At 39.3% G+C, this 22361-nt stretch overlaps 1 protein-coding gene across 10 annotated transcripts in view; it reads right to left on the bottom strand.

Moving 5' to 3' along the window:
- The window catches only part of HNMT (histamine N-methyltransferase), a 91436-nt gene that overhangs the window by 20050 nt on the left and 49025 nt on the right, over positions 1-22361 (bottom strand). For 3 of the 10 annotated variants that reach the window (XM_087881807.1, XM_087881811.1, XM_087881808.1), the window contains 2 exons: positions 3474-3566; positions 687-830 (listed from right to left, as the gene is read on the bottom strand). In XM_087881807.1, coding sequence (XP_087737933.1) covers positions 687-817 — 131 coding nt within the window. In that variant the 5' untranslated portion in view covers positions 818-830; positions 3474-3566. Of the gene's footprint in view, positions 1-686; positions 834-3473; positions 3567-5716; positions 5736-8328; positions 8425-22361 lie in introns of those variants that run through there. The other 7 variants (XM_087881810.1, XM_034424413.3, XM_087881805.1 and 4 more) reach the window with 5 other exon arrangements.

Below are 22361 nucleotides of genomic sequence, written 5' to 3'. Positions count from 1 at the left end.
GCCCCTCCGGTCTCCATTTTCACTGGCAGAGGGCCAGGGGTGGGTTCTACTTACCTTTACTACCGGTTCACAACAGGATTGCGCATGCATGCTCGCTTCACTCGCGCGCATTGCCAATAACGACATCTGGGGTGGTGGGTGGGGTTTCCCGCCGGTTTTACTACCGGTTCTTGCGAACCGGTCCAAACCAGGGGCAACCCACCACTGCAGAGGGCTAGCAAAACAAACTCAAAACAAAACAAAAGGAGAAATGTTTCCCCTTTTGAATTTGAGCATTCAAGAAGGGACAGGAAAGAAGAAAGGGAAAGAGAAAAGACAAAGAAAAAGAAAAAGAAGGAAAAATGGGAAGAGAACAAGGAAGGAAAAATAAGGAAAAAGGGGAAGGAAGGAAGGAAGGAAGGAAGGAAGGAAGGAAGGAGGGAGGGAGGGAGGGAGGGAGGGAGGGAGATTATAATGAGAGTGAGGGAGGGTCTCAGGGAAGTCCTGCCTTAACACTTGGCTACCACAGGTGCCCAGACACAAGTGATGTTGAGTGGGCCGTGCCCACCATGGCCATGCCCACTCCCAGTCATGCCCATCCCCGGCCTCTGAAGTCAAACACAACCCTGATGCAGCCCTCAATGAAATTGAGTTTGACATCCCTGATCTATCAAATATTTCTAAGAACATGTCTGTCATGTATTTACCTGGATATTAATTGGGGCAGCTTCTTGTGAATGAAATCCAGCATGCACTGATGTTCAGTTGACTTCTTGAGGAAGACTTGAAAAGTTTCAACATAATGACTGTGATTCGAGAACAAACTCCTCATGGTCATGATAATTGCCAACCTACTTAAAGATATAGGTCAAAAAACAGAAAGTAGACTTATTTGGCTCACGTTTAGGAAAGGCAGAAGACAAGGAAGAGTGATGGGAAAAGTAAGAACAGTCTCAGTCCTTGTCCAACCTTGGAGAGGGTTGCAAGGCTTGTTCAACTTAAGGCAAGTAAAGCAAGTAAGGAAAGCATTTGCTGAAACAGTATATTGGCATTTATAGCAGATTTTGCCACAAGATCTTGGCTGCCTGCAGAACAGAGCACCCAGCCAGGCTCTTTGGAAAACAGAATCAGAATCTAAGTAATAATAAGGAATTTTTACCCAGAAATGTTTTGGAAGATAGTTCTGCGTCCCTAAGGGGATATTGTGGGACCAGTTTAAGACTAGCTCAAATTCTCTTTTATCCTGGCAATCCCTTGGGAATTTGAAAAAAATATATAATAGGTTCATCTTAGAGGGGGAAATTAAACTTACAATACTGTGTCATCTTCAAACATTTTTTAGAAGGGAAAAAAACTCAATTAAAGAGTTTTAGCAGAGCCTGAGGCATTGTTCTGAAGTGATTGTTGCCCATCCTATCAGAACATTATATTGCAGACTACTGGACAGCAAGGGTGTCAGATTCAAATAGAAACAGGGACCACTAAACCCTGCATAAGGACCCTGCGTGTTGTATGTAGAAGTCCACACAGGTATATTTGCTCATACATCCCGGTTTGGGATAATGAAAATGAAATGAAAGCCAGCTGGGTGATCTTCAGTCAGTCCCTCTCTTTCACCCAGCAGACCTTGCAGGGTTGTTGTTGTGGGGAAAATAGGAGGAGTGTTAGGTATGTTGGATGCCTTGAGTTATACAGTATATCTAAGAAAAGGTAGGAGAAAAAAATCAAATGCTAATAATAATCCTTTATATTAATACATCAACACAACAAGAGATAACCGATACAGTAGAAGAAACATATCATTGCATTTATTATTACAAATTGACTATTTGTTTCAGAACTTATGTATATTTATAGGCCCTTGAATTTTTATAGTATGTGTCTGTGTGTTTGCGTAATCACACACACAGTTAGATATATAGATTATCTCCTTCCCACTCTCAGCTTCCTCTCAGCCTACCGTTAAATAATGCAAGCTTCTTCTTCACCTCCTGGCTCCACTTTTTACCTCCCTGAAATGTCCCTTCTAATTTCTAATATCCCATGTATAAGGCAGGGGTGAAGTGCTACTGGTTCACTCCGGTTCAGGCAAACCAGTAGTAAAAAAAAGTTACCAGTTCAGGCGAACCGGTAGATAGCTACCAGTTCGGTTGAACCGGCAGTTTAAAAAGCTTTAAAAAGTTTTAAAAAGTTTAAAAAGGGGTTTAGCTTTGCTACACAGCAGGAAATCCTGCTTTCTAGCAGCTAAACTGCACTGCACAGCTGATCCCCCCTGCCGTTGTTCTACTTACCTTCCCAAGCCTCCTTTTGTTGTGTACTGCGCATGCGCGTGCACACAGAGTGTGCATATGCCACACAGGGTGCATGTATACAGGGTAGCGCACGCAGTGCATATGTGCGGCCAGCGAACTGGTAGCAAACCAGTTTGGACTTCACCACTGATATAAGATAAATGTAAAGGTTCCTCTTGCCCATATGTGCTAGTCATTCCCGACTTTAGGAGGTGGTGCTCATCTCTGTTTCAAATCCGAAGAGCCAGCGCTGTCCAAAAACATCTCCGTGTTTGTCATGCCATGTGGCTGGCATGACAAAACGCCAACAGCGCACAGAATGCTGTTACCTTCCCACCAAAGGTGATCCCTATTTTTCTACTTGCATTTTTACGTGCTTTCAAACTGCTAGGTTGGCAGAAGCTGAGACAAGTAACGGGAGCTCACCCCATTACGCAGCACTAGGGATTTGAACTGCTGAACTGCCGACCTTTCAATTGACAAGCTCAGTGTCTTAGCCACTGAGCCACCGCATCCCTATCCCATGTATTGGGGGGAGGGGGGATGTTTTTTATGGCTTTTCCCAAACCAAGTTAAAACGTATGGGATTACAAAACAAGAATAGTTTTTAAAAACAAAAGAAAGAAAAGCATTACAGTCAATTTACAACCACTCTTTCAGCATATTTTTTTAAAAGTTATGACACCACTGAAAAAATGATGACTCTCATAGCATCAGCCATTGCGAACTTCCCAGCCAACTTTGACAAGCAAAATCATTGGGGAAGGTGGCAGGAAAAGTTGCAAGTCCCAGTCATGTGATGTCTCACTTAATCACTGGTGAGTCGCTTAACAACTGCAGCAGAAATAGGTTGTAAAGTTGAGTGTGATCACATGTTGCCTCATGTAACAATGCTTAACAACGAATTCTCTGGTGCCCATTGTAGTTGTAAATCAAGGACTACTTGTATAACAAAAGTCATATGACTCACCCCCTCTCTTTCATTGTCCCCCATATTTTTTTAAAATGTATTTCGCACGTATTTAAACTTTAATTATTAATGATTGCAAAACTTTTCAAACTATAGAAAGTTAGTCATGATCATGGACCTTGAGCAGCCTGAAACTCAACAAGTACAAGTATATAAACGTTCAACCTCTTTTGGATGGAGGACATTTAATCCTTTTTTTTTTTTTTTTAAGAAAGGAGAGAAATTTGTTCAACCTGTTTTGGAGAGAGATATTCCTTCATGCGCTGGAAGCTCTGAAATCCGGAGCAGGTCACCTAACAGTGCAAGGCCGCTTGCCTGCCGGTCATCTGGGAAAAAGGTACAGGTAGGTCACAATTAGTGTGAGTTTGAGTAACGAACTGTTCAATTTAGTGTGGACTGCTTCTTTCCAATTATCCATGACCTCCTTTGCCTGTTTGGATATCTAGTATCTTGCATCTCGTTAGCCCTATCTTTTCTGCTGCAATTTAACTTAGGAAACAAGTTTGTGCAAGACTTTTCCTGAGTCACAAGCCTGAAGTTTGGGAGATTGGTCATTAAATTTATTCTTGCTGAGTTTCAAAATATAATATTATTTCAATTTTGTTGTATTTTTATTTTATTTTCCTAATAAAATTAGGAATGCATTTTAATCTGGTCTGGGCCACACCTGGGAGTGTTGTGGGTTTCATGTTTGAACATTGGAGTGGGTGCCATCAATACACTGATGATACCTAGACTACTTTATCCTTATTTAAGTCTAAGCAAGCAGTCATTACTCTTCATCTAAGCTTGATGATAGGCTACAACAAAACCCCAACAAAATGAAGATCCAATAGGAAATCAGGGCTGAATGGGATCACTTTCTCATAGCTTGGGAAGGACCCTTGATCCTCAACTATTATTGGATTCCCAGAATCCAGAGGGCAGCCATAGCAAAGAATCCATTTCCACCATTATAACTATTGGGCCAACCGTTCATGGGCTCATAGTTACCAACTATTCACACTTCAGCAGACAGTAGCATCTAGTTGATTTTGAAAAAGGGAAGCAGGGTTGAACCTGATGTAGGAAAGTAATTTAATAGTTAATAGTAGGGAATTTGGCTTAAGGGAACTTTTTAAGTCACTCTTATTATATTATAAATGACTGCTATAAGTGCTTTCTGTGGAATGGAATGGAATGGAATGGAATGGAATGGAATGGAATGGAATAGAATAGAATAGAATGGAATGGAATCGAATAGAATAGAATAGAATAGAATAGAATAGAATAGAATTCTTTATTGGCCAAGCATGATTGGACACACAAGGAATTTGTCTTGATGCATATGCTCTCGGTGTACATAAAAGAAAAGATACATTCGTCAAGAATCATAAGGTACAACACTTAATGAACTACTCTTTAAAGTATCTAAGAGCCAAGTTGGTATAGTGGTTCAGCTGCTGGCCTAGAAACTAGGAGACTGTGAGTTCTAGTTCCGTTTTAGCAATGAAAGCCAGCTGAGTGATCTTGGGCAATCACTCACTCTCTCTCAGCCCAACTCACTTCACAGGTTTGCTGTGGGGGAGGAAAAGGATGAAGAAGTATTATGTAGGTTTGCTGCCTTGTTACTTAAAATTAATAAATAAATAACTCTGAAAGCTTCACTCTGAAATTCCTTAAATCTCTATTTTTTCCAACCAGCCCAAGAAAAAAACAAAACCCTATGTCTTTTTAATCCAGTACATTCTATGATACACATTCTTGGCCATCCTTTTACTTCAATCTCAATCTGTCAAGAATATTGTTTCTTTTCTCTGCTTTTACTGATAAAATATATCTATTCGTACTGTATTTTTTTGAGATCTTGAGTGAGATTATCCCTCATCTTCCATCCCCTTGGGCCTTCTGCTACCAGTCTTTTTCAGTCAGCAGGTTCTTTGTTCGTCTAACATTTCTGAGACCCATGTCAGCATTTTCCTCTGAACCTTCAACTTAATAATTGCCTTGCCAGCAGATTCTGTCTGAGAAGTCACAAATACTGAACTCAATATTCACAACAGCTTGGACAATGGCTAAGACAGGTTCAAAGCAAAAGTGGCAAGATTAATTACATTTCCATTTGCATGCCCGGAATTCCTCATACAATTTAAACAATACACAGACCAAATGCAACCAAGGAACACAATATTATTATGTGCCTCAGTCTTCCCTGACTAAATGTCCATCATGTATGTGGGAACTACAATCTCCTAGATTCCTAGTTACAATGGCAATGGTGTACCTGCCTGTGAAATTGAAAATCTATATACCATTAGTACATCTGAAGGTAGGGTTACCAGATATCCAAACAGACCAATGAGGACATGGAAAATTGGAAAAGAGGACAAATGGTGGGACACATTGAAGAGGACACTTTAACTATTTAACCTTCTCAGCATCCCAGACAAAAATGACAGCAAAAAACTGCAAAAAAAGTACTTAGATCTATACGTACAGTATATGAAACTACCGTACTTTTCCCAGCATCAGAAAGACTGGTTCTTCAGTGACAGAAATGTGCTAGAGATTTAGGATGCAAAGGCCTTCAGAGTGTAACTGATTATGGCCTTGTGGGTGCTTTGGTGCTTTCTGAATTTGATTATTTTCTTGCAGATGTTTCATTACCCAACTGAGTAACATCATCAGTGCTAGAAGGGAGTGCGGTTTGCTCTCTGTTTATATACAAGTGGCTTGCTCTGCCTGTTGATGGAAGTAGTTTGGTGATTCCTTGATTAGATTGTTGTTTATTGTTTGTTTGTTTGTTTGTTTGTTTGATTGATTGATTGATTGATTGATTGATTGAATTGGTAGTTCCTTGATTGTTGTTTACTTCCCATTGTTTTAGGTCTAGTGGTGGGCTGTTGGTCTAGTGTTAATCTTGGTGTTAATCTCTGCTTATCTGGGTGTTGATTGCTGGTGAGATATTTTGTTTCCTTTTTAGCTTTTTGATTGTCTTTTTTGAATGGTATGCAAATGTTGTTTATTTGTATGTGCCTGTTGATGGCTGATTACCTATTGTTTTTGTATTTGGCTTGGTTAGGATGCTCACAGTTTCCCAGTTGAAACTATGCTTAAGTCTGTCCATGTCCATGGCAATTATGGAGTTTTCATCATGTCTTCTGACTGCTAGTTGGTGTTCATAGATGATTATGGCTTTGTCAATTTCTGGTAGCAGCCAAGCTAGCCCAAAGGTAGTAATCAATTATTTTATTTGCCTGCTAGGCATGAAGACAAAAAAGGAAGACTTTTGCTGGATGTCTGGTAACCCTATCTGGAAAGGCACAGGTTGTATCTTGTCTTACTAGCATCCCAATATGAAGCCATCTTGACCAATCAACATTCCTGCAAATTGATTAAAGAATTGTTGGGTAAATTAATGCAGGAAAGAAGTGACTAGGATTGTCCAACTGAAGTCGGTTTAGAATTCATAATGTGAATTGTAGAAGCATATTTATAGACAGCTGATCTTGTAACCAAGGTTAGTTCTTCCTTAAATATTCCTAATTCATGATTATGCAATCACCAACATGAAGAAATTAAGGAATTAAACCAAATCCAAGAGGAAGAGGATATCTTGCAGAAATTGCAGCTGAATTAGTGCTACCACTTCACAGGACACTTTCTCAGGGCTCAGACAGATACATGCAAACCACCGACCACCAAGCTAAAGATACTTCAATTTTCCAGCTTTATGCAGTTTCCAATGATAGCTACTCTCTAGCTATTGGAAAGATCATGAGAATTGTTCTTGGTTAATTTCCACACAGAGGAAAAGTAGCTGGAGAAATGAAATGGGTGAAATGGCATGTGAGAACTTTTGCATACACACACACACATACAAAGAGTAGTCATGTTTATACAATACCCTAAGGCAATGTTTCTCAGCCTTGGCAACTTTAAGATATATAGACTTCAATTTCCAAAATTGGGAGTTGAAGTCTGCATATCTTAAAGTTGCCAGGGTTCAGAAACACTGCCCTAAGGAGTTCAAATACATGAGAAGCAAACTTCATTGCTTACAATAATGGTGACTATAAATTGTGTATAAATAGCCCTTCTAAACAATGATACTGCCCATGTTTACACATTCTTTTGCTATGTAGTCTCTGGGAAGAATCAAGTAAATGAAATGTTTTTGATTCTTTAACATACGATTCAGAATTTGAATAGGCAAAAAAAAATGAACAAGGCTTTTTTTTTTAATATTGTACATCTTTGCACATTTAATCTAGAAAAGCCTGCTGCAGCTTACATTTAAAAATCGGGTTACATGTATTATTTGTAGCAACAATAATTTTATTTGCAGACTTCTTATCTTTGCTTCCTAACTTTAGCCACATGGAACACATGTCTGATGTATTATATAAATGCAAGGTAATATAGCAGTAGCACTTAGACTTATATATCACTTCACAGTACTTTACAGCCCTCTCTAAGTGGTTTTCAGAGACATCATATTGCCCCCAACAATCTGGGTCCTCATTTTACAGATCTTGGAAGGATGGAAGGCTGAGTCAAACTTGAGCCCCGTCAGGATCGAATTGCTGGCAGTCAGCAGAATTAGCCTGCAATACTACATTCTAACCACTGCGCCACCAGGGCACTTCTGTGCCACCAGGGCTCTTATAAATATAAATGTAAACATGCAGAACAATCTTTAGCAATAATCCCTAACAGCAAGGATGGGAATGCATACTGTATTATACAAAATACACTTTTATAAAGTGGTCATATCCAAATTAGGTCAGAACTAAGTCACTGAGTAACTGTAATCCAGAAGTCATGGACTTAAATATGCAAAATTGATTATTTGGTCCAAATGAACACTAGGATGGAGTCTAATTTAGAAGAATTTTGCAGCTGTTGCTGTGTTTCATTTCCCAACACAGAACTATAGCTCAAAATACAGAACACAAAATACCGAGTCAGATCTGATTCCCTATTTATAGAACTAGGCCAATAATAGCAACAGAGAAAAAAGAGAGAGTTTTAGGAAAAACGCATTGTTGATTTCAGCTTAGTTTTTTTTTTCTTTTAAAATCAACATTTGAAAACATTTGTACTTACCTGTAAAAGTCTTGTCCTCACAGAGCTGCTAGTTTCAGTTTGTTGAAACGTCACAATAGTTTGCAGGAAATGAATTCTGTGCCAGACAAAGTACATTTTTACAGGCTAAATCTATCTCCACCCACAGAAGCCCTGATTTGGCAAGTACTGGATTTCTGCTTTGAACAAAACAAGAACAATTGGTGACAAAACTGGCAGGTCTTCAATGGAGCTGAACACTGAAAACTCTTGCTCCGCTTTCATTTTTGAATTGGGTTAATCCTGACATTGCTTGTTTTTATGACTGTGTGGAGAGAATACAGCTTTGGGCATTTAATTTAAAAAGTAGAATGTGCTTACTTTCACAGCAGAATATGGGTTTATTTTTTTTTCCACCTTGTAACATTCTGCTGTCCAGGCAAAAAGTAAAATTGAAAAAAAGCAGTATATCAGAATGGTTAAATAGTTTTTAAAAGTGTAGTTAAACTATTGTGTAGTGGGCTTCAGGAGGCAAGAACCAGACCAGCATAACTACAACTGCATTTATTGACTGAAAACTGGAATTGAACAGCAGGCAAATGCCTGTAATTTATACTCTAGGCCCACAGGGCCTTAATCAATCATAGTATTTGAAAATGCCCACCCAAATATGAATCAAGTTTCCCTCCAAAACAGTTGGATTTAACAGTTAGGGTCATCTAAAGGTTAGTTTCACTTTAAGTAAAGGTGCTCATTTCCTTTTCAAAGCCGAAGAGTCAGTGCTGTCCGAAGACGTCTCCGTGGTCATGTGGCCAGCATGACTAAATGCCAAAGGCACACGGAATGCTGTTACCTTCCCACCACAATTATTTTTCTAATTGCATTTTTTATGTGCTTTCGAACTGCTAAATTGGCAGAAGCTGGGACAAGTAACGGAAGCTCACCCTGTTACACAAGATTCGTCTAGGGATTCAAACCACTGAACTGCCGACCTTTCAATTGACAAGCTCAGTGTCTTAGCCACTGAGCCACCATGTCCCTTTAGTTTCACTTTAGCAGGGCTTAACACAACTATATATATTCAATACATAACATAAACATTAACTTTCTGCTCTGTTAGTTCCATCTACATCCCTTCCCTCTCCCCACTAGCCTTGTTTCAGGTAAGAGTTTACGTGATTCAGTATTTTTCTGTATAAAACAATTAAAAGTACAGTGAAAAATAAAACTTACCCTGTTTCCCCAAAAATAAGACATGCCCTGATAATAAGCTCAATCGGGCTTTTGAGTGCATGCGCTAAAATAAGCCTCCCCCCGAAAATAAGCTTCATTTGGGGATAGAACCGGTGACATTCAGCTGTGGGAGTCTGAATCTCTTTTCCTATCTAATTAACTTTCCACACTGGACTAGTATTCCTGCAAGATGTTTTTCAATCCAAGTTAATGCTTCTTTAGAAGTAATCACCATAGCTTCTAGTTATTGTGCAAGACCTCTCAAGTATCTCAGAAAGTATAGGCTGGACCATGGAGGACACCATCTAGAGCAGGGCTGTCAAACTCGATTGCACTGAGGGCCACATCAGGGTTGTGTTTGACTTCAGGGGGCCAGGGTGGGCGTGGCCAGGGTGGGCGTGGCCAATTCAACATCACTCATGTCGGGGTGGCATGTGGTGGCGTCAGCACTCTGCCAGCGAAAACGGGCTCCCGAGCTCCAGTTTTGGCTGCAATGGCCTCCTGCAATCCTTTGTCAGAGAAAACTGAGCTCAAGAGGGCCGTACAAGGCTGATCCTTCGTTGTTTCCAGGTTGGTCCTGCGGGTTGGATCTAAGTACCCTGAGGGCCAAATTTAGCCCGTGGGCCTTGAATTTGACACCCCTGATCTAGAGTTTCCAATTTTAATGGCAGACGGCAGTTACACCTGTATGTTGGCATTATATTCTTGGCAACTCCTCCAGTATTTTAAAAGAAGCTGGCAATAGAATGAAGTGTTTTTCCTTCCTTCTCTTTAAATCTAATCTGTGAGACTCTGCTTCAAAAGGTTACTGTAGAAACAGTAACATAACTGCAAACCACTCTCATTTTTTTGCAGAGAATAAAAGTGCCAGAAAGGGCTAGTCTTGAGAAACAAAAGAAAGCAATGGAATTATTTTTCCAGAGTCATTATGTAGGGAAAAAACAGGGAATCAGGAATGCATTCAGCTCACATATTCCCTTTATTGCCTATTGCAACCAGTTTATATAAGTGATACAGTGGATTCGCAAAAGATAGCATCAGCCATCCAAAATGTCACTCTCCACCTTAAACATGTCGAAATATACACTGCTGATGAAAACTGCTACCTCAAAACCATCAGTTCACAGAGACAGTTTATATGTCACTCTGGTTTTTGGTCTTTGCAATCATTTGAGTTGGCTGATATACTCGAAAAGGCAACTGGAGGTGTTTGCATAGTATCTCTATGGAAATCCCATTCACATCAACTATGTTTTACGGCTCTCAACATTGCAGTAATTACTTGAGCTGGAGTTATTTCAAGCTGCAATGGCTTTATGTGGACAGACTTAAAAAAAAAAAAAAGATTGTGTATTGAAATTTACAACTCCAGTCAATGTTTTCAATCATTTTTCTGAAGAGTTCCCAGTCAGTATTCCTAACAAGAAGTGGCATTCTAAGACTTTCTTGGGCATTTTATTAAATCCTAGTAGGTTTACTACCTATTATGTTTATTAATAATACTTAATATGAAATATGGAAACATTGCTCAAAATATGAAGCAGCCTCATGGATGTTGGAAAATTACTGTGGGCAATTGCTTGCTCTATTTTTTTTTTTTTTAATTTGATTTATATGCCGCCCTTCTCCGGAGACTCAGGGCAGCTTACAATGCATTAAGCAATAGCCTTCATTCTTTTGTATATTTTATACAAAGTCAGCTTATTGCCCCCACAAACTGGGTCCTCATATTTACCCAGGAACAAAGAATTTTGACTGATGGGGCCTATCAGTCTTCCATTGCCACTGTTCTGAAGAACATTCTGGCACCAGAGGAGAGGGAATGAGTTAAAACATGGCTCTGCACTCTTGCTTGGGGTTCAGACAGGGTCACAGAGCTGTGGGCTTGGCTAATGCCCTGAAGGCCTTACTACCACCTTTTAACTAATTTTACCCTGATTTTAAACTTATCCTTGATTTTTAACTTTTATATATCGCTTTTATAGTCTGATTTTTTTCCTGTGTACATCACTCAGAATCCCTCAGGGAGCTGAGCGGTTTTTTTAAAAAAATGATAAATAATAAATAAGCTCATTCTCCGCTGTATATCTAGCATGATATAGTCCAATGTTTATTTACTAAACACCATGAACAAAAAAGCAGGATAAAATGCAAGCCAAAGCAGGGAGAAGGAAATGAGAAGAACAGAGAGGATAACTTAGTATCACTCTTTTATACTATCTTTACCTCCCTATCTGTATCACAAGGCACAGAACTTTCCAGAGACTGCACCCACAATACTGTGGCTATATAATTAGCATGGACAGTCTCAAAGGAGGGACCTTTGGTTTTTCCAACTTTAACCCTTTTGTGCAAGTAGCAGCAGACAGAGGTGGAAAATAGAACACAAGTGGATTCTATTCTATTCTATTCTATTCTATTCTATTCTATTCTATTCTATTCTATTCTATTCTATTCTATTCTATTCCACCATGTTTCCCTGAAAATAAGACCTAGCCTGATTTTTTTTTTAGCATGCTCCTAATGCTCCTAAAATAATCACTTCCAGAGGTGGTATTCAGCAGGTTCTGACCAGTTCTGGAGAACCGGTAGCAGAAATTTTGAGTAGTTCAGAGAACCGGTAAATACCACCTCTTACTTGCCCCGCCCTCATCTATTCTCTGCCTCCTGAGTCCCAGCTGATCAGGAGGAAATGGGAATTTTGCAGTAACCTTCCGCTGGAGAGGGGTGGGAATGGAGATTTTACAGTATTCTTCCCCTGCTATGCCCACTAAGCCATGCCCACCAAGTCCACCCACAGAACTGGTAGTAATTTTTTTTGAATCCCACCACTGATCCCTACCCCAAAAATAAGCCCCAGTTAAAGTCATCATCAGCTGGGGTGGGTGGTGGGTGGGTGTGCAGGCAGAGGCGCAGGCAGAGGCAGGGGGAGGTACATGATTCAGACACGCCGGTGGGCCACAGGAAAACTGAGAGTTGGTGGGCTGGAGTGGGTAGCTGGCCAGGGGGGCTCATCTTCATGCAACTGCACCAGAAGCAGATGGAGGCAGAGGTGTGGGGGGAAGGTAGACAATCCTGATGCTCCATGCGGGCCACAGGCAAGCTGAAAGATGTTTGGACCCCACCACAAACCTCTGCCTCCGTCTGCCGCTTGGACATGTAATCAACTCACCTGTGCTGCATGGGCTGTGCAGCCCCAGAGTGTGCTGAACAAATGGCCAGCAGGCTGTAGTTGCTGCCGGACACCATCGGATTCCGTGCGCTCGCCGCCCTTTATGTGTGCGTCAGGGGGTGGGATGCCCAGCTGGGCTGATCGCCCTGATATCTTGTTTCCCTGAAAATAAGCCCTAATGCTTATTTTGGAGCCAAAAAAATATAAGACCGGGTCTATTCCTCTCCTCATACTCTACTTCTAGCCTAGCTTCTGTTTTCTTCTGTTCTCTTTTGTTCTGTTCTCTTCCCCTCTCCTCCCCTTTCGTCCCGTCCCGTCCCGTCCCGTCCCGTCCCATCCCATCCCATCCCATCCCATCCCATCCTGTCCCGTCCCATTCCATTCCATTCCATTCCATTCCATTCCATTCCATTCCATTCATTTGGTGGACGGGGATGATGTCTTCAACAGTGAAGAGAAGAGCTGCCTACTGGCATATGAAACCAAGAGGCAGAACTAGTGGGGCTTTTTCCTTCTAACCTTTATTTTTCTCATTTCAATCCACCTCTGTACATTGTAGTATTCTCCATGTATCATTACTTTGTTCAAGCACCATATCCTCCCCTAAGAAACTGCCTGAAGGTATCTCATCATTTTCAAGCACTCCTCTGGGCACGCTTTGAACTGCAGCTAAAGAAATAAACAGCCATTTATATTTTACATTAAATAAACCATAGAAGAACAACTTCAAAGTTATCATTGCTCACACTTGTTGGCTTCCTTGACTATGTATTTATCCTGATTGTTTCCAAACAGCATTTTCCTCAATGTTTTCTTTAAGTTGCAGTGATTTTCACCATCATTGCATTTATACCTAGCTCTTTAATCTTCAGGTTGCCAGTAAAACTAAAGGAACTTTCACTGAACAGAAATTTTGTACGTAATACTACAATACCATAATTACAAAATAATGAAATCACCAGCAGATGATGATTTCGTTTTATGCATACTCACACTATGTACTGTCACTGGATTCTGCACAGAGTCACTTGGAGAATGATCTTTGTTTATCTGAATGAACCTTTATTATATTTGTAAATAACTCAAGGCAGCAACATATTCAAAACATCTTCCTCCTCCTATTTTCCCCACAACAACCCTGTGAGGTAGGATGAGCTAGGCTGAGAAAGAATGACTGGCCCAAGGTCATACAGCTGGCTTTCATGACTAAAGCAGCACTAGAATTCACAGTCTCCCATTTCCTAGCCTGGTGCCTTAACCGCAACACCAAACTGGCTTTCAAATTATGCTTTTACAACCTAGCTAATTTGTTGCTGAACTTTGTTGCTGTATGATTTCGGAATTCTTTGGAGGAGCACGAATCCAGGAGTTAATTAAGTAATTAATTAATTATATTTGCAATTGAGAGAAATAACACAAATCCTATTGAAAAATGGCTGTGCACCTACAGTATGGCTATTTCCAACTTTGCTCTCTAGATTGAACAGAACTTGTGTATTTTCTTGACCAAACCAACTGTAAGATAGGATTTAATCAAGTTCTCGGGAAGACAGGTGATTCTTATGGTTTTGAGAATCTATATCGAGATCTCCTCCAAGCTGGTGCTACACATTTAACTCCTTAGTTAAATAACTATTGTTCTTTGTTGTTCAAAGCAGGAGTGGATGTAACTGTCTCTGTAACAAAGACAGATAAGGATGAAAAATAACCCCAAGCTGCTCTAATTTTTCGGTGCTCATAGTACTATGTTCACACATTCAATTTATATCATAATGCTTTCTCTTTCAACCCAATCCATTGCAATTCCTAGTCATGTTTTTCTGAAAACAGAGAATAAACTTTAATCCAGATACAAAACTTGATTTTGTTCGGGAAGCCTTTGATAAAAAATTATATTGGGACTGGGTTCATATATAGTGCTATGCTGTGGCTTCTTTAATTACGTTAACTGTGTTCATTGAATAGCTCACTCTTGACTGAGTTTACATACTAAGGAATAAACCATAGCATGATGTTCAGTGACTGGTTCCAAAAAAGATCAAAAGCTGTTCAGCAGATTTTAGGTTTTTAGCATGTTGTGTGAATATAGCCTTATTGTGTTATTTACAGCCCAATTTTTTTCCAAGGGACTCAGACAACATCCCCAATCAATAATTCTCTTCCTTCACCATTATATACACATAGTAACCCTGTAAAGTAGGCTAAGAAATTAGTCATAATTAACCAATGACCTTATTTCATCTTCTGAAAATAGTTTCCCAGTCCACTTCTAGCATTCTAATTAATTATTCTAATTATACTACAATAAGTCTAATAATACATAACTTGATAAAACCAGAGAAGAGTTTTAAAAGAGACTCTTTAAAAAAAAAAAGACCATAGTTTGAAGAGTTAAGGTGGGAGATCAAAGGAAAGGCATGGCCATAATTGAAATGCCTTTGAATATTAGTAGCTTCGGTTAGTAGTTTTGTTGTTGGTTTGAACTTCAAGCTTGGTGATTTGGTTGCAAGCGTTTCATCCCCATTTGAGGAGATATCTTCACAATTTGGATTGTGCTTGTCTGGGGGAGCACTGGCCTTTAAATACCTTTCTGTGTCCTGGTCTGTTTCAGGTTATGTGATTGGCTGGCTGTAGTTGCCGAGTTATAGTTCTTGGTTTTAAGTACCATCAGTGTGATGTAAATTGGTGCTGGTGTTGTTGTTCAGATGTCTTCTGATGATGTCATGGTCTGGTTTCGGGTTGATTTGATCGGTGGTGTGTGATGTGGTCTGATTTCTTGTGATCTGTCGAGGTATAACTTTGTTTGCAGCGTGGCTGTTCATTGGCCATAATTTGAATCCCAGTAAGAAAATATCTCAGTTGGTAAAATATTAGTCGCTATCAACTCACTTAGAGGTTCAAAGAGGCCAAGATAAGAAATCTAAGGAATGTCTGGCATTATTGTGGGAAAGCAGAGAGGAAGAAATATAAACTTCATGAACTCTGCAATCTAGACCTAGAGCTAAAGAAAATCTTGTGATGCATACTATGTTTTTATAGCAGTTTCAATAACATACTAAAATGTTGATGTAATTGCTGTAGTCCAAACATCTGGGTTTTTGTACCTGGCTCCACCTTCTGCTCACTGAACTAGCAACTTGTTACTTTATAAATTAGATGATAGATAGATAGATAGATAGATAGATAGATAGATAGATAGATAGATGATAGATAGATGATAGATAGATGATAGATGATAGATGATAGATGATAGATAGATAGATAGATGATAGATAGATGATGATAGATAGATAGATAGATAGATAGATAGATGATAGATAGATAGATAGATAGATAGATAGATAGATAGATAGATAGATGATAGATAGATGATAGATAGATGATAAATAGATAGATAGATGATAGATGATAGATAGATGATGATGATAGATAGATAGATAGATAGATAGATAGATAGATAGATAGAGATAGAGATAGATAGAGAGAGAGAGAGAGATAATAAGATGAGAGAAGGAGAGAGTGGAAGAGAGAGAAGGAGGGAGAGGGGGAGGGAGATGAGCTAGGAAGATCTCCGGTTGACCCCAGCAATCAATATGATTGATTGCACATTAAGAGTTTTTCAGTAAGACTTTCTAATCTTTTATACATATTTTAAAATTTTGCATTTTAACATTTTATTCTCACTTTTAACTGTTTTTATATATCTAGTTCTTAACATCTATTTATACACTGCCTAGAGTTGCTGTTTGAGTGAGATGGGTGGTTTCTAAATATGATATATTAAATATATATTTTGTAAAGTGTAAATAAAATTAAAAATGTAAAAAATGTATATTTTGTAAAATGGCAGCCACTCTCTTTAGATCATATCAGGGCTATAAAATTACAGACACCATTAAATGACAGCTAAGAGACAGAATAGAATATAAAGTAAGAAAGTTGGAAGGGACCTAGGAGATCTTCTAGTCTAACCCCCTGCTCAAGCCTTTGCACCATTGTCCCTCCTTCTGCCTAATGGAGTAGCAACTTGGTAATTCTGGCTCCAACTATCTGCACTTTGCTTGGCATCTTTCCTCTTAACCTGGTGTGTGAGCAATATAGGGCTGTATCACCCTGCGTTACTTTTTGGAAATGACTAGGAAAAAGTGAAAAAAGAGGAAAATAAAATCATTGCTACACTGCCACCTTCCGGCCATAATTTGGCATTCTCTAAAGCAGCAGTTTGCATTGCTGCTTCCATCAGCTTAAGCCAAAAAGCAACTAGCAGGAGATAGTTATTCAAAGCATGTGAGTACCCCCATCTAGTCTCATTTGTCCTTAGGTTCTACTGGTGGTGGGGAGCTGACTGGAAATTGGACAAAATATACGGTACTTGCTGAGCTTCTGAAGAGAGCAGAAGGCCCAGAGGACCTTCTGTTATTCTACCTCCTTCTGTATATGAATTAGCAACCACAATCCTAACATGTCCAGAAGACTGGGCTGCACTCCTTCATGTAGTTCAATTGATGAAACCCAATCAGCTTAAAAGGGGATTTAAATGGATCTTAAACATTTAAATAAACATTTCACGGTTGTAGTCTAGATTTCCCCTCCCCCTAACTTTTGTCAGTTGGCCATTTCAAGAAGACATAGGATTCCCCACCCACAAATTAAAAGTATTTATTACTTTATTTTAAAATCTAAGTATTAGCAGAATACTTTGGCTGAGCACCAAAGAATTGAGGCCTTTGAACTATGGTGCTGGAGAAGACTCCTGCGAGTCCCTTGGATTCCAAGGCAATCAAACCAGTCAGTCCTAGAGGAGATCAACCCTGACTGCTCTTTAGAAGGCCAGATCCTGAAGATGAAACTCAAATACTTTGGCCACCTAATGAGAAGGAAGGACTGGAGAAGAGCTTAATGCTGGGAATGATTGAGGGCAAAAGAAGAAGGGGACTGCAGAGAATGAGGTGGCTGGATGGAGTCACCGAGTCGGCGTGAGCTTAACTGGACTCCAGAGGATGGTGGAGGACAGGAAGGCCTGGAGGAATGTTGTCCATGGGGTCGCAATGGGTCGGACATGACTTTGCAACTAACAACAACATTAGCAGAATGTGCAAAAAAAATGTAATCCAACTTTCTGAAATTATTACTAATTGTGTATTCTTTCTAGAGCACGTTCAAATCTAATTACCAGAGAGATGTTTCAGAACTATATAGATTAAGCTCTGTGCAGCGTATTCAGTCTATACTCATTTATTGGGGGTACATTCTAGCTGAAAGATTTGTTTCTAGCAGAGGGGTTACTCAAGGGCAATAAGGAAAGTATATTACTTTCATTTTCCATTCCTCTTCTAAAAAAGAGAAGGCACCTATTAAATATCTCAGAAGTAATTGTTACTGGAGAAAAAGAGGAAATGGAAACACTGTTATGATTTCGGAGAAATGACAAAAGCACATTTTCTGAGTTGAAGATTATTGAATGGTAACGATTTGGGTACAGTTTTGCTTCAGAAAGATTCGCTTTACCAAGATTTAATTAAGAGATTTAATTTGACCAAGGAAGGAAGATTAAGAAGATCTTTAAGCTGAATATCTCAAGTATCTCCTTCCCACTTTTACTTCCTGACACGGTTCTTATTTTTGCTGTGTAATCTATGTCAATAATATTTTATTCCTTATGGAGACAAAAGCCTTTGTCTGGTGTTCTCTGGTATAAATTAAAGGGATGCTAAACACCTTCATTCAAGAAAAATTGGATGGAATTTCAGTATGATTTGGAAATAAAGATGTCATGGAAAAATTCCTTTCTGGAGTACATTTTTAAAACAGCTTTGCCAGTTGTGTACATAATTTACAAGAAGCATCTAATCCAGCCTTTTTTTCTACAGCAGCTCCCAACCAGATGTTGTGAGAGTAAAGTGGATTTCTTTTTACTTACCTCAAACTTGTAATTCAGCATTTATATAGTGTATTTATTATGAGTAGTGTAAATTATTATTTTACGATAGAACTCTTTCCTAGGCACCTTTCCAGCGTTTGAGAATTCAGTCCAAAAAGGTTAAAACCATAATACTAATATGAATAAAAGCATTCACATTAAAACAATCTTAACAAAAGCCCTAAGATCTGATATGTAAACCTGTCTGCAGATGTTTAAATACCCCTAATCCAACTGTATGTTTCAATGAATCTATAAGGGAGCAGAAACCGACACAATTTCTACATAGAACAGAGATAAACATATCTTGTGCTTGAATCAGTGGTGAAATCCAATTTTTTTTACTACCGGTTCTATGGGCATGGCTTGGTGGGCGTGGTTTGGTGGGCATGGCAGGGGAAGGATACCGCAAAATCTCCATTCCCACCCCACTCCAGGGAAAGGATACTGCAAAATCCCCATTCCCTCCCCATTCTGGGGCCAGCCAGAGGTGGTATTTGCTGGTTCTCTGAACTACTCAAAATTTCCACTACCGGTTCTCCGAACTACTCAAAATTTCTGCGCCGGTTCTCCAGAGCCTGTCAGAACCTGTTGGATTTTACCCCTGGTTTGAATGCATATTTATATTTTATGTATAATTGTTCATGATTCAAAATGAGCATATTTTGAAATAAGACAACCATGACTATGGCAGGTGTCAAAGTATGGTCATCCCTGCAGTCAATACTTTACAATACTTCTTTTAGTAGAAATAACAGCTTCATTTTCTACTAGTTGCTAACATCTAAGAATCTTTCTAATCTTGCTTTTGGAATGTTCCTCATTGTTCCAAGCAGAAGTCATCTAGCTCACAAATATTCTGAGGGCTCCTTTTATGCACTTAGACCTTCTCCCCAGTTTTCAACAATATTCAGCTTTGGGCACTGCTAAGGCCAGCCCCAACCCCTTGTTTTTCTTTCTCATATGTCTACAGTTATAGGTTGAGAGCTTGGTTTGATACCGTAGAGAGGAAGTAAACAGCTTTTTGTGATGCCTTTTGCATTTTATGTATGTGCCTGAACTTTGAAATTTAAAGGGTAACTTAAACATAGTAGACCAAAAAGATATGTTTAGCATCACAGATGCATTTATTTGCATTTTGATCCATTCCAGGTGGGTATATTCCATTATTCCCAGCCAGTATAATGCTTCTTTTTTACATGTTGACTTTGGTGAGTCATCAGCACAATAGGATTGAAGCAAAGGTGGTATTCAGCCGGTTCAGACCAGTTCACCTGAACCAGTAGTGGAAATCGCCACCAGACCAGGCTCTATGCCATCCTATTTAGGCAAGTTTTTAAGGCTGGGCGCATGCGTGGAAGGCTGGGTGCATATGTGGAAGGCTGGCTCATGTGCAAACTGGGCTCGTGCATGCACAAAGCGAACATGTGTGCATGCAGTGAACCAGTAGTAACATAATGTGAAACCCACCACTGGATTGAAGGAAAATAAAAACACAAGACACACGGTTCCCAAGTATAATGTAATCTGCATGCAAGCTGTCCAAATATAATTTGATCTTTTAAAATAAGGATTTTATTTGTGCCTTCAATATTATGTTCAGTTTCCTGGCAAAGTACAAGGAATCAGTAAAAAAAATTCAATAACACAATCTTTTCTTTGCCCTGTTCTCTGGCTCAGTCTATATTTGTACGGATGAGCCAACGCGGTTGAAAGAAACAGCCTGTCGAATGTCATAATGTTAGATTTTAATTTCCCAAAAAATGAACCTTGAAAATGTCTGTAATTACATGTCTCCTCCTTTAACTTTCCAGCTTTTACCAGTGAAGTGAGAGACGGCAGCCTGATACTTACCGGTACTGATTATTTAAAGTAATGGGCTGCAACTGATTTAATCTAGCTGTGCAATGATGGGGTGTTTAAATGATATTTGTTCTCAGTGGAAAAGTGTCAGGGAGGAGGCAGTCCCCACCCACAATGTCACACAGTTTTGGGCATAGCAGTCAACCTTTGTCCCTTGCAGCAGAACTACGCCTTGGAGAACACTTCCACTATTACTCAAAGGCAGCAAGGTTCTCATTCAGAGAAACTGTCACAAGAAGTCACAGGATTGCCTCATTGATGTCCCAGTTAACTGTGGACTGAGCCCCCAAAAGTGAGATTCGGTTGACAAATTTTTATTAGTTTATCGAAGTATAAAATACAAAGAGAAATGAATTTGAATCCGAGTAAGAAAATATCTCAACTCATAAAAGATTAGTGTCTATCAACTCACTTAGAGGTTCAAAGAGACCAAGATAAGAAATCTAAGGAATGTCTGGCATTATTGTGTGAAAGCAGAGAGGGAGAAATATAAACTTCATGAACTCTACAGTCTAGATCTAGAGATAAAGGAAATCTTGTGATGCATACTATGTTTTTATAGCAGTTTCAATAACATACCAAGACAAATTCCTTGTGTGTCCAATCACATTTGGCCAATAAAGAATTCTATTCTATTCTATTCTATTCTATTCTATTCTATTCTATTCTATTCTATTCTATTCTATTCTATTCTAAAATGTTGATGTGATTGCTATAGTCCAACCATCTGGGTTTTTGTACCCTGGCTCCACCTTCTGCTTGTTACTATGTAAATTAGGAGAGAGAAAGAGGGAGAGGGAAAGGGAGAGGGAGAGAGGGGCGGGGAGAGGTAGGAAGATCTCCGGTTGACCCCAGCACTAATATGATTGATTTCACATTATTATTATTTATGAATTCATTATGAGAAATGAAAATAATGTGAGAGTAAGGAAGGGAAAAGGGGAAGAGGAAAAAGGGGAAGGTAAAAGGGGGAAAAGAAAGAAAAGCATTGATTTCTAGTGCAGTAGAATAAGGTAATAATATAGAGCCTCAACTTTTGACCTTTACATAGTAATATATGTACTACTCCACCTCAAGCACAAAGCCGTTTTTATAACAACAAATTTATCTAATCAGCAAAACCCAAATTCAACAATGTTTCATTTTTTCCCCCACCTCAAGCACAAAGTCCAGAAGTGGTTTCCAAGTAGAAACAAAGTTGGTTGTAATCTTTTCTTTAATTAAAGCAGTCATTGTAGCCATCTCTGCTAATCAGCTTTTGCAGCCAATTAGCCATTGGGGGAATTAAGGGATCTTTCTTCCTGCATAAAGCGTTCCACATATAAACAGTGAGATTCCACAAATGAGAGAAATCAAGGCACGTATATTTTGACACAGGTACCGACTCCTGGATAAATAACTGTACAGTCTGAATTAAGAGTGAGAAAAATACAAAGTGGCGCATGGCTTACCCTTTCCAAAATCCAAGTTGGCACGAGTTATTAGTTTGTTTTTGTAATAATCCTGGTTGATTCTGTTTCCCTTCCCTCACTATTTTCCTGCCATGGAAGGCAGATTAATTATGCTAAACGAAAAGGATTTGGGAAAGAAAAACAAAATCACTCTGCCCATGGAGAACAAAAGGAATCAACAGTTCTTGCTAGGCCCTGCATGGATGACTGTTTTCCGTGCTGGGTGATATCTCAAACAAACAATATGCTAAAGAAGGTTAAAATAGGGTTAGGTGGTCTGTGGTTCGCCATATAATAAAAACTTGAACGCTCTGTTAGCATGCTATCACTGTGAGCCACTTTGTGGTTTGATGAGGTTTTTTGAGAGGGGTGGGGTATATTAGCAGAACAAAAGAATTGTGCATTGTAATCCCAAATTTAGGATTTAAAGGTATGT

This window comes from Pantherophis guttatus, chromosome 1, assembly GCF_059756535.1.
Source record: "Pantherophis guttatus breed Tessera chromosome 1, ASM5975653v1, whole genome shotgun sequence".
Classification (NCBI taxonomy): domain Eukaryota; kingdom Metazoa; phylum Chordata; class Lepidosauria; order Squamata; family Colubridae; genus Pantherophis; species Pantherophis guttatus.
This window is presented reverse-complemented; position numbering and strand designations above follow the sequence as displayed.